Source organism: Cariama cristata, unplaced genomic scaffold (assembly GCF_000690535.1).
Source record: "Cariama cristata isolate BGI_N322 unplaced genomic scaffold, ASM69053v1 scaffold37018, whole genome shotgun sequence".
NCBI classification, from domain to species: domain Eukaryota; kingdom Metazoa; phylum Chordata; class Aves; order Cariamiformes; family Cariamidae; genus Cariama; species Cariama cristata.
In genome coordinates, this window is record NW_009633507.1 from 4,202 (window position 1) to 17,460 (window position 13,259).

The 13,259-nt window shown below is 42.2% G+C and overlaps 1 protein-coding gene across 1 annotated transcript; it reads left to right on the top strand.

Moving 5' to 3' along the window:
- Positions 1-10,659: 10,659 nt before the first annotated feature.
- LOC104166742 (ephrin type-A receptor 1-like) lies at positions 10,660-12,882 on the top strand (the record flags this gene model as incomplete). Its single annotated transcript, XM_009706777.1, has 2 exons — positions 10,660-10,935; positions 12,492-12,882. Coding segments are annotated over 2 exons (667 nt in total), but the record flags the coding sequence as incomplete, so codon positions are not given.
- Between the last annotated feature and the right edge of the window lie 377 nt (positions 12,883-13,259).

Consider the following 13,259-nt stretch of genomic DNA (forward strand, 5'->3'; position numbering starts at 1 on the left):
AAGGCACAAAGAAAAGGGAATTCAGGGACTATGCTGCAGTAGTTAGAAGGATGTATGTTAATACATAATTCCAGTTCCTCATCCATGCACTTACCTTTCTAGCAAACCCCAAGCTGTCCTATGGAGAAAGAGTCTTTACCCTTGCTGCTTATAAAGCAGACCTGGGTTCAGCCTGTTCCTAACTCATTTTCATAACTTTCCTCTGTAATGCTCTGTGGCTGTTTTAAATTCACCCTAGCCTCTTCCTCCTCCTGGTAGTCTCGCTGGGTGAACTAGAACCAGACAGTGAGGTTCTCCTGTACTGGCATAACTGCATTTGTTTCATTAGTACAGCTGTTTTGGTTATTGTTATTATTATTATTATACCCTACTCAAAATAGGTGTCCTAGCGAGACATGCATGTAGATCACGTTTTGCCCATTGTTCCCTCTGTTGTCTCCATCAACGGTCTGTGTGGTAATTTTAACCCAATACTAGGCTCCAGGCATGCTCAGGATGAAGTCCGCCTCTTGAAAAGCTTGGAAAACACCACTGAAAAGTGCGTTCTAAAAATAATCTGATAGAAAGAAGACAAAACCTTTGTTCCAGAACATCTGATTTTTGCCCAGTATGTTCACAGCAGTACTAGGAGTTGGCACACCCTTCTGCTACCTCTGCTTTTTAAAATACGTATATTTAAAATATAGTAGTTATAACTGGGAATTGTAGAAGATGCTGGAAAACATGGCCTGAGAGCAATCCAAACTAATAGATCAGGATACTGATGACTGATAAACTAACAGAGGATGTAGAACAGATTAACTGACTGCTGATGAGCAACTCTTTTGCAGGGATTTGTCTAATTACATCATTTCCCAATAACTGTTAGGTGGAAAGCTGACAAATTGCCACAAGCAGAAAGGGAACAATGAGTGATTCTCTTGGAATCAGAACTTTGAACAACTGTTTCTGAAACCATTCTTCCAAAATGAAGAAGTAAATATGTTCGAAAGAGAACTGAGATTAATTCAGAACATTTTTTGACACAAAAGAGCTAAGATTAATACGGAATAGACTGACTAGCTTGATTAGTGTCAATATGCTTATGATACAGAGGAGGAATTTGCGTAGAGGAATTTTCATGCTTTGTATGGACAAAGTCAGACTTGGTCTATATCCAGAGTAGGCGATGCTTCTGTTAACACATGCTCAGCCTAAGAACACCGAGCGGTATACCAGTCAGTTTTGGACAGTATGGGTCATTTTTCTGGACTTGAAGAGTACATTAACTGGCAGTGATATCTTGCCTAAGCTTAGTCTTTGAGTGAAAGTGTCTGTACTTTAAGTAAAGTGTCTGTAGAAGTTTGTTTGCTAAAAGGTTTGTGCCAGCTTGCTTTGTAGTAGCTGTTTTGAAAGGGTTTCATTCATTTTAGGCTGCTATTGGAAACTAGGCCCTTAAAAAGGCAGACTGTAGTTCCTATAATCACTGTCTTATCTACCTTACCACCTCCACACACCCCCCCCCCATCATCTAACAAACTTCTTGATAACTCTTTTATCTTTGAAGTTTTGAGACAGCAATATCAGTTGGGCATGGGGAGGTGTACTAGTGGTAGATTCCCATCTTTTAACATATATTAGAGAGCTAACGATGATCACTTTGAAGGTGTCAGGAGTCCAGAATTTACTTGCTCTGACATTTCTTTAAGGCTCCCCATGCTGCACAAACAGCCTGGCTACTTGAATGGATTTCAAAAATAGCTGAAACTGTCCAAAAAGGACTTCTCAAATCCTATCATGAACAAATAGAGTTATCGGGCATAGTAGCATTGCTTCTTGGCAGCTTGTAAAATAACAGTATAAAAAGTTATTTATCTCCTTTTGCTTTCAAGTATAATTGCATCAGCTTTGAACAGATGGTGACGAGGAGTCATGTTATCCTCTTGCATTTTTGTTTTAATAGACAAGGCCCTGAGCAACCCAACCTGGCTTTGAAGTTAGCCTTGCTGTGAGCAGGGGATTGGAGTAGAGACCCAAAGGTCCCTTCCCACCTAAATCTTTCTGTGTTTACGTGGTAGTTTTCCATTCTTTGTTCATTAGCATTCTGAGCTTGAAATTTTAGCCCAGACACAAAAGGTCCTTCCAGTTTTACCTGATTTAATGTTTTGAACTCTGTAATATCTATTCCTATGAATTTTCTGTATCTGTTTCTGTAGGCCTATGATGCAACGTATTGGGCAATCCAGTAGTTGTCTTTAGTTGCTATGATTATTTCACCCCCAGCTTCTGAGCCTATCTTGAAATTTTCCTTTTGTCCACTACTTCCAATTTTCTTTTCATATATGTCAATAGCATTTGCATAATCCAATCATACTTTCATGAGTATATGTGGCTACTTAATTTCCTAGCCATTTCTACTGTAGGATGCTGCATACTGGGCCTCTCAGTATGACTTTCTGTCTCTGTGCTGTTGAATGGATTGTAAATTAAACACACTTTATTCTGTTTTAGCTGGTATGTTTTCTTGGGAGGCAGGCTTTCTCCAGTCCTACAGCTGTCTTTGCTTGCAAAAGAGTCCTTTTTCACAGTAATTTTGTGTTTAAACTGGTTATCTGTTATTTCAGAATTCCCATGAACTGTGCTGCTGCCACTAATTGCCAAACTGTGTCATATTTATTACGTAGTAAAGGTTCAGCAATGCTCAGTTCTCAACTGGTTGCTGGTTTATTGAGCTTATTTTTCCCAAATTATATTCCTGCATGGATCATAGTATTATTAAAGCTTCCAGATGATTTTCTTAGTCTGCTTTTTAGGCTGCAATTGATCTCAATCTCCTATGCACAGTGAGGTGGAGGACATAACTTTTTCCCTGCCTATTCCATACTCTTGCTTCCTTCCACACGCACTTCAAAGTGTTGCTATCAGCTTCAAACTTTCTACCAGCTCTCTCAATGTGCCTGGCACCTGATGTGCTCAACCTTTCTGAAGTCTACCTTCACACAGGACTTAGGATGTGCATTTAATCCCAGTGACCTAATGCATCCCAGAGGCTATTCATAAATAGCCACTAACTGCAACTGTTGTGGCTCCAAAAACACTTGAAAAACTTTGGAAATTATGTAATTCATGCACCCCATGTTTCACAGGAGGTCTGATTATGAACATACCAGCTGCCAAAGCTGTATGAATGCAATTTGAGTAAGCTAGTGCTCAGGATTGGGTTTTTTTTGATTTGTTTTGTTTTTTACACTGTTATTTTCCTATTCAATCCCAGGCATAGTACAAATTCTACACTAGATCAAGAACCTGTGACCTGTCAGCAACTTTTATACCAGTGACCACACAATAATGTCTACATGCTTTCAGGTTCTAGCAAGGTGCGGTTGTGTTCCACCAGACTAAGAGGTCTCAGATGTTAATAACAGCTGATGGCTAGTTTCTGTTTCCACCACTTCTGCTCAGACAGATACGCGCGGTCATGAAGGAAATAATGTTGTGGGCCCCACGGCCCTCAACCTGCAAGTGATTCCAGCACAGCACTCCTATTTCATTAAACCTCGGCAGTTGACTTAATCAGACTTCTTGGTATCTAACTCAGATAGTCTACCTGGAATGAGTCTCGCGAGTCAGCATTTTGTGGCATCCAAAGGTGGTGTGAAAAATAACGATCAGGAACACTGTTATGTGCATCTCTTCCCACAACTGTTGACAATGCGTGTCCTTTAAGATCTAACTCAAAGGGATGTCATCACCTCTGAGCCTGTAATAGAGCAGCAGTATATACTTCAGGCTGCTCTCAGCTGAAGTATCAGGCATAGGGGATTAGCTCTTCCAAGTGAACAGGATCTGGAAATAAGGAACAAATGCTTAGTGAAGTCAACAACTAATGGGAAATGGGAACAGCTCTAGCTTCAGGGTTATATCCTGACATGCCCTGCTGCTGTTGATATGCGGACTGGTGGAGAAATACTTGTTGATGATATTCTGTTAAGTGAAAATTAGTTATTTTGTGTGGATTTGGGAGAGAAGAGGAAAAAAAAAAAAGGTTATGCATCTCCAGATATGCTTTACTTAGAGGGGTGAGATGCAGGAGTAAAAAAAGTGAGATGAGAGGAAGTAAAGTGTAAATTAATAGCTGTACGGTAGGCCAGATTGCATGAGCCACCAATGAGGTACCCTAGGATGAAGTCACTGCCACAGACCCAAGTAGCAATCTCAGCTAGTGCACTCAGTGTTGTGACCTGAAGGACAGAAAAGACCACATTCTGAGCCAAGGGGAAGCTGCTGTAAAACGACATTCATCACCACAGCTGCTCGGGCACTACAGTCATGACAGCACTGTTGCCTAGCATCTTCAGGAAGCTGATTCACCCTTTATAGCTGTTGAATGAGAGTGGACAAGGTTCACTGAACTTCCTCATGTCAACACAAAAGCACCACAAGTCAGCTGGAGCTTTGAGATGAGTCTGCCTATAGGGTGGTCCTCCAAGAAAACTACAGGCTATTTAAAATAGAAAACAAACCAACTTTTCTTATAATACCAACCAAAATACCCATGAGTTTGCAGGCAGGTTAGAAAGGAAAGGCTTTATATCTTTCATTGCCTGCTGTGTCCTTGCTGGATGGACCTATGCTTTGAAGTATGATTCTTACCATCTCAGAGGCAAAGTTGCAGAAAAATGTGCCCATTCCCTCTGATTTCTTGGAAGGTTATTTCCATTACTTCTAATGCCTAGTTCCTGGCTTCTCTATGCTTGACCTGGAGCCTGCCAGCTCCTCACTGTGACTTTCATGCTGCCATCTAGTGCAGCTTCTTTTCTCCAGGCAGGTTTGATCATCTCAAAGAAAAGTCACAATTCCTCTGCCCCTGTGTAGGATTCCACCTGATCCATCTTTAAAAGGAACCTATGCAAACAGAGCAAGTATCGCCCATCACCATCAGACTAATTTCCCAGGTTCTCTGTAAATACTGGAAGTATACTTGACACACGATGCAATACTAACTCACACCATACAAAACTCTTGGCTGTGAAAAAAAAAAATCACTTCTATTTACAATGGGTCCTATGCAATGTATAATTTAGTGCGAAAATAACATGAGAGCTAACATTTGCTTTATCAGTAATATGACTTTAGCCATGAATTCTGAACTCTTAAGATGTACCATCTGATTTTCCACTCCTGTCCTTTTTGTAGTTATTGATACTACTAGTGGGTGTTAGCAAAATAGGTATATACGAAACAGGTGTTCCAAAGTAGCTAGGTGAAATGTTGGACTAGAGTATCATTATTCCTCACCTAGTAGCATCTGTTGTGACCAAAACTGTTTTCATGCAAGACATTAATGCGTCCGACAGTTCAGAGGATGAGCAGACAGCAGACCTGGGTTTGATTAACAGGTTCTGTAATCAATGTGCTGGAGCTCTGTGGCTCACATTAGCACCTTATCTTCCCATAAGAACTTGAGTACAAGTTAAATTGGAAGGAGATGGGTGGGATGGAGACCTATGTGCTAGTGCCCTAAAGGACAAGTCATTGCATAATGCAGTTGCTCCTCCCTGAAAATAATCAATGGATCATTGTGGGGAAAAAATATATCATCCCACCCAGAAAGATACTGTAAGACAAGTACAGAAAGATACTGTAAGACATATAAACATCACTTCTATGTTCAGTTGTGCCAAAGACTCTGTGATAATGTGATGAAATCAAGCTTCCCTGACCATTGCCAAATGATCAAAGAAATAAAAGCAGCCCCCTTGCTGTTCTCAGGTCTAAAGTTATAGGACTCATGAAGTGTCTAGATGTCATGACAATTCTTTCATCATTGTAATCTAAATTTTCTTCCACATTAGCAAAAGAACTTGCAAGAGTATTGAGAAACTTTCAGTGAAGGGTCACAGAAACTTTATTCTGGAATACTGCTAAAACACCAGTGTGGTGCTGCTATTTATGGCTGGTCTAGCTTTACCTCCTGACAGATGTATTTTAGCTGAAGAGAAGCTGTTCATGATATCACGGAAGGTACCAGCAGGATGTCTCTATTGTCACAGTCTTTCCTCTGAGGCACTATGCTGAGAATGTACTACAGCCAAACCTGTAATGTACAACTGCCTTCAACTCTGAGTCTATTCCAGGAAGGTTTTTTAGGTCATGGTAGCATGCAAATGCTACTATACAAAAGTCAAAAAGACTCCAGAAGCAAAAGTGCTGCCTGAGGAAGGAGACAGAAACCATTCAGTGGTGTGTTCTGCTAGGTGGTTTCAGGCTTGGCACACCAGTAATGTATTGTTGCTGAAAAAGATTGCTGTTTTGGGGCCCTGCGATTTTTCTTCAGGAACAGATTTCATGGATTAAAGTAACACTCTGAATTCTGTTGCAAATTAGATGGGAAACAGATGCACTTGCTAAGCACAGGTATGCTGTAGCTGACTGTACTAACTCAGCCGGTCTTTTTATCTTAGCACAACTCTCTAACCCAAAATTAAACAAGTTACTGGTTTTCAGTATATGAATTCCTAACTTTTCCAGTGGAGACATGCATCTTGGGTTAGTAACTGTAAGCCTACTGGCAAGATGCTTGCCTTATTGTTGCCGCCTTTAAGTCTCTTAATGGTATCTCTGTGCTTTTCCCCAGGGGTCTGCAGGGCACAAATTGGAAGCTACTGTACTAAGCCAGTGTGAAAGCAAATGAAATATAGGTCACAGCAGGCAGGCTCTTATCTGAAAGGAGACAGGGCAAGTCCCTGACAACCTGGAGATGGAGACAGCATTACTGTTGCAAGCCACAAGCTCTTTTGACTCCAGTCTGAGCCTAAAGATTTGCAGTACTGTCACAGTCTGCTGCCTCTGTCACTGGTAGCCTACCTCTTTGTCAGCAAGGATGAAATTTGCACTTACCACCATAAGAAGTTTATTATGTTTTTTTTTCCTACATAAAAAAAGGACTAAAACCAAAAGAGACCACTTTACTGATGCCTGCAGAGCCTGAGACAATAGCTCCAAAAAGACATTCGAACTGTCTCAGTTTTTTTCCATCTTATACCTTATGGCAGATCCTAGGAAGTGCAGCCCACAGATGGATGGAGGAAACACAGGCTGTCCTAGATAGGCTCCTTGACACAGACCTAACCTAGAGAAGGCTAATTTATAGAAAAAGCAGAGTAAGCCTTCCTTAGGCTTCAGAGCTTCAAACTGTATAATAAATTCAGAGTCGATCGAGGCAGATATTAAAAGGTATGTACCTTATCGTTGGATTTTTACTCATGTGGCTGACCAAACCAATACTGTTTACTACAAATATCTATTGGTGCCCTTCCAGATTGCCATTCAAGTCATTCTGAATTGCCTTCATAAAGGCAGCTTGTCTCTACCACTGCTTTCTTTATATTGAATCCCACCTAGCATTGGGAGGAAAGTTGCCTTCCTCTTTCCTAAACTTGCAATGTACTGAGGTTATTGAGATAGTACTTTTGCGTTGAGGTTGTCATTCACTTAACCCTAATTGCTGTACTGGAATTATTTTGCTCTGTATTATACCACCACACCAAGACTTTCAAGAACAAATCTCTGGAACTAAGTGCCTGTATTAGTTTATGGGTTCCTGAGAAGTAGAGAACATCCTTTTGTTCTCAAATCCAACGGCTACATCCTTAGGCTTTTTAGAAAGTCAAGCTGCTAATTTATGGCCCTCTCCTGAATGCATTGCCTTTTGTTTTCTTAGGAAATTTTTAAGAATTCTAAAAGGTTTTAAAAGTTTAAAGACTACTTTAAAGACAGTTTAAACTTAAACTTAAAAAAAGAATTTAAATTTAAAAGAGTTTAAAAGGAGTTTAAAAGAATAAAATTTAAAGAATTTAAGACCTCTTTAACTTGCTTGGAGCAGGGAATTGGACTAGATGATCTCCAAGGGTCCTTTCCAACCTAAGGAAATCTTTCCGTGATTCTGAATCTCATGAGAAAGTTTTCTGTAACGTCATAAACCCCACGGTTCACTCACTGCTAAAATGAGGAAGTCTGACTCACACTGTCCCCCACTTCTCCTAGAAGAACGTTTCCCACCCTGTGGCCAAATTGATGACTGGAGTAAGGATACAGTGTCTGGAATGAAATGGGTAGAAAGTTGTATTATCGAAGGAGGTTGATTCAATGTCATTGGCAGACAAACTGGAGAGCCAAGTAATTATATTGATTGAGCCAGACTTTACCACACATGTTTATTAAGAACATTACATTAAAAATCAGAGGCATACATTTTGATTTTGCAGCAGATTCTTTGAGGATGTGAGACAGTTGCCTAGCAACTTCACCCTTTCATTAGGTGTTGTATGTAACAGTTTTCCTCCACTACTTTGAATTTAAAAGCTTCACTGAATAATGAACTCACAAGCATATTTAACAATAGTTCTGTATTGTTAGCATAAATAATATCCTCATTTTACTTCCTTTACCCATCAGCAGTAGAGTTGAGAAAAACCAAGTCTGACTCCCTTGTTATTTCTTTGCACCACACTACATATGAAACTCTGCAATAGTCAGTGCTAAGCATCTTTGCCCTGAAGAGCTCAGTCTGGAAGAAGCTAGGCTGAGATGAGCTAAGAAATATAGGAGTTAGCAGCTGGATTTTTTCCAGCAGTAGAGTTTAAAGGAAACGTTTCTGCTAGAGTTGTCACTATTGAAAATGAAACTTTGGTCCTGTGTCACTTAAGTTTTGCAAATGATATATTCAGGATATGCATCACAACAGCGCATGTCTTTTGGCGAGACATGCAAAAATCGCTTTCTGGTGACACTTGTCTGTGGTACTGCCTTAGGATAGACTGCTAATGGAAACTTGTCTAACTCTCGGCCTTCAAATGCAATTATGCCTTTCCCATCAGCTTGATGGAGGCAGACACCCATGGAAAAACACTTCTAAAAGCCAATCCTGACATTGGGAGTTTCTCATGAAAGCTACTTCGCTGTTACTCTCCTTTCTAACTTCTTTTCTTCTATTGCAATATACTTCAGGATGTGTTGTAAATTCAGTTCTGTAGCATTTTCCAGAAGATTTTCAATGAAATAGTGCAAGAGGCAATTAAGTGATTGCCCCTTCTGGTTGATCAATTGGGACTGATCAGTCTGTTTCTCTCTTGCTATCCTTCGATCTCCAGTAAGTGAAATAAGTGTAAATCCCTTGTGGTGCAGGTATATGCCAGCTGGATCAGATTAAGAGGGTGGGGTAACACTGGAGATTAATTGAATGGAGAAAAAGGAAACAAGAAGGGACTCATAGATAGCATCTGCAGAACTTCCTGGGTGGAGACTGCTACTTAGGTAAATGGCTGAAATCAGCCAGGTATGAGCTTGTGCTATCAGCAGGGCTTACTAGCTTGGAGAAAGCACTCTGGTGTTCAGAGCAGGGCTGTACAAGAGGTATGCTTTAAGCCATGGCATAAAAGCGGAGCTTCCTTTGGCACTCTGTGGGTCTATCTCTTGTATTCCACTAGCAGAGCAAACCTGGTCTGTGGGATCAGAAGCCAGGAGAGAGGCTGCAGGGTCGTGCTGTGAGTGCTGGAGAAATGTGTGAATGTCGTGCTCAGCCCATGAGACTTTACAAGCCTAGAGTAATATAGAGACTGAGGCCTTGTTTAAATTGCATCTTAACCTGGGATGTGATTTGAAACCAAGATGCTTAAGCTTGTACCAATGCCTATGTGGGCACATGTTTCAATTTAATTTTGGTTAAATGTTAAAAGCACAATGAAAAAGGCAGTCTTAGCATGGGGGGTGGGTGGGAAGGGATCTAAGTTATTTTCCCTGTGGACAAAACCTTGCTTTCCAAGTTTCCATTTCTCATGTGTGACTTACTCAAAAGTGAATATACTTTGCATTTCATATCTGACCTGTGGTGAGGAAACAAAACTAGAACCATGTAAAATTCAGCAGAAGTGTGTGTTAAAACATGTATGAATCCAATAGGTTTTGATACAAATAATATCAGTGAGGTCATATAACCAGCTGGGCCAATGTCCTCCTTTCAGCTGTTACTTACCTGGGGAAGAAGAACCCAGTATGAAGGCAGGAAAATTGACTGAGTTTTAATAGTTAAATTTGAGTTTGTAAAATATCACACTTAAAAGAAGCATGAACTCCAAATTAATGAGTGCTTGCTCTAGCACAGTCCTCCTGCAATTGACCTTCCCATTGTGTTGGGCCATGTTTTCTCTTACCCCAAAGTGCTGTGCATTATTTTCAGGGACAGCTAATAGTCCTGATCTGGTATGTCCTACTGTACACTTTGAATGTAAATGGTGGCAGAGAGAAGTGGCCAATACATGGGAGTAGTGGGTCTTTTTCTCAATCTAAGATAAGGCAGTGTATGAAAGAAATAAATTGGAACCAAGGTAGGATGAAGGGGATGTGCAAGGGTCTGTGCACAGTGGTTCCCTTCAATTTGGCATAGGTCAGATCCTAATTACAATATCTTCTTTGCTCCCTGTGTAAAGAGTTTAGGCAGATATGGGGCTCTAGACCAGATGCAGCTTTTGCTTGTTGTAAGAGACCTTTTAGCTAGCCAGGCTTTGAGCCCTGAATACTATATGGGATTTGATCTTTTAGGCAAGATTTTGTCTTATTTGAAGCAAAACTTGTTTCTCACATGTGTCTAACAATGTGTGTTTTCTTCTACCCTGGGAGCAGTGGAGTGAAGTGCAGCAGATGATAAATGGTACCCCCGTCTATATGTACCAGGACTGCAGTGTGCTTTCCGAGGGTGATACTGATCACTGGCTTCGCACCAACTGGATTTATCGGGGAGAGGCAGCCTCTCGCATTTATGTGGAGCTAAAGTTTACTGTTAGGGACTGCAAGAGCTTCAAAGGTGAAGTGGTGACCTGCAAAGAGACCTTCAATCTCTATTACATGGAGTCTGAACAAGATGTCGGGATCCAGTTCCGCCGCCCGCTGTTCATCAAGGTCTGTAGTGCTGGGGTTGAAGACTGAGTCATATCTTTCAGCTTAAACTGGTCATATCTTTCAGCTTAAAACTAGGTGTGTCTTGCTGGCTAGGGGAGGCCAGGAGAATCAGCATCTGGGGAGGGGCATGGATAGTAAATGTCCTTAGAATAAACTTTGCCTCCAGTGCCTTCTGTGATGCTCAGAGTGGTCTTTGCCACAGGAGGCAAAGGAATTTGACATGCCTTAGGTAATAAAGCAAGATTAGACCAAGTGAAGAACAGAATCCAGTTCAGGTCTCTGTGCTGCTGATCATTTGCTCTGATTGTTATGAGATATAGGGTCTTATTTTCTAAAACCGGAGGTGATAGTTTGGTATAATGAAATACTCCCTTGCGTGAAAGTATTTAGCACCCCTATATTTTAACTGCTGTTTCCCCCAACATAGTGCCCTCTTGCCATGGAAACATTTCAATTGCAGAATGGGAACCTCAACTTTTTTGCAGAGGAAATTCTATAACCCAGTTCTGTCCTAAAAGAAGCCACAGACCTAAATTATTTGACTGCCCTTTCCTCTGCAGTTTAAATGGCATGTGATGAAAACAAAGAACAGCAAAGGCCACCACAGGCAGAGCAGGTCTCCGGTAACTGATTCCCCTCCCTCTCTCCCTCCCCAGTGCTCCTCCACCTCCCTGCAGCCTGAATTTGTGCAATACCTCCACAACTCCTAAACCTCCCTCATGATCCCACTGCCAGATGCAGCTGCTGTGCAGATCCTTTCATCTGCCATCCAAGGACACAGAGCAGGTGGTGTCATGCAATGGGGAGGGGCCTGCGGTGTAGAGGATTAGTTATGAGGTTCTTCCTCTGAGAAGAAAGGCCACCCCAACATTAGGCTCTCTGAGAAGAAAGGCCACCCCACCTGCAGTCCAGCTCTTCTATATCACACGATGTCACGGGGGCCTTTTGCGTTTGCCCATGCATTGAAAGCATCTCTCGCTCACTCTCATCCTGTGTTTGCAGAGGCAGTGGGAATGTAAGAGCATGGGAGCATTTTTAACCCAAGTAGCTACAGTGCTGAAATATGTTGAGTGCTGCATGAGAAGCACCTTGCAGTAGATGATCTGATCTGCATAAAGTACAACCTAGAAACAGGTGGCTGTAATTCACGGGTCAATGTCAAAACGCAACTGTAAGCAGTGTTGTGATTTTACTGCATACAACTCGCAAACAAAGAAAAATGTCAGAGAAGAGAGATTTGCTCCTTCAGGGGCCATTCCTAAAGACCTCTGGGATCAAAGATGCGGAACATAGGGTACTGTATAACACCAGTGAACAACTGCAAAGGAGTTGAAAGGAGATGATGCAAAGTATAGAGGCAAGAAAGGATGTGGGCTCCATTGTTAATACCTCTTCCAAGCGTAAAGAAGGCATGCAGTGCACTGGCATTATAAGCAGTTGACCGTACAGCCTCTAGAAGGCCTTAGTGTAAAAGAAGTTTGAGAGGCATGGGTATCATCTTAGCTACTGCTGCTTGCTCAGGTGTTAAAGCTGTTGTCTTTTTTTCTTTCACTTAGCTCAACACTGTGGCAGCAGATCGAAGTTTCACAAGCAGAGACATCGAATCGGGCGCCATGCAGCTGAACACAGAAGTGTGCCCCATTGGGAAGTTGTCTCGCCGGGGCTTCTACTTGGCTTTCCAGAACTCTGGGGCTTGCGTAGCCATGGTGTCTGTCCGAGTGTATTACAAGACTTGCCCAGAGGCAGTGCGGGGCCTGGCCCGATTTCCAGAGACGCTAGCAGGTTCAGAGGGGCTGACAGAAGTGCCGGGGGTCTGCGTGGAGCACGCAGCTGAAGAAGTGGGCTCTCCCCCGAGGATGCACTGCAGCACTGACGGGGAGTGGCTGGTCCCAGTGGGCCGATGCCTTTGTGCTGTGGGGTTTGAGGAAGTCGATGGGAGCTGCGTAGGTGAGTATGCAGGCAGACACTGGCTGTAGGCCATGGGAGAGGTTCCAAGGAGCTAGAGATCAGAGCATCTGTAAGCATAAAGTGGGATCGGGGGAGTCAGTGTGGTCTACCTCTCTCTTGCCTGTACTCTGCGCCTGCCAGGTGTATCTTATACCTTTCCTCCTCTCCTTAGCTTCTATTCTTCAATTGTGATTTTTCTCCTCATGTGTCAGGTGTAAGACCTGCACACACCTCTCCACTCCCTCTTGGGCTTCATCCAGGAGCCTTCAGCTCTGGAGCTAGTTTCTGCGAGCTGTAACTGTGTGATTGACACTGACTCACTCAACGACTGGTTCCCAACCCTTAAATGGCAGCCTTGTTCTCTCAGGGCAGACGGG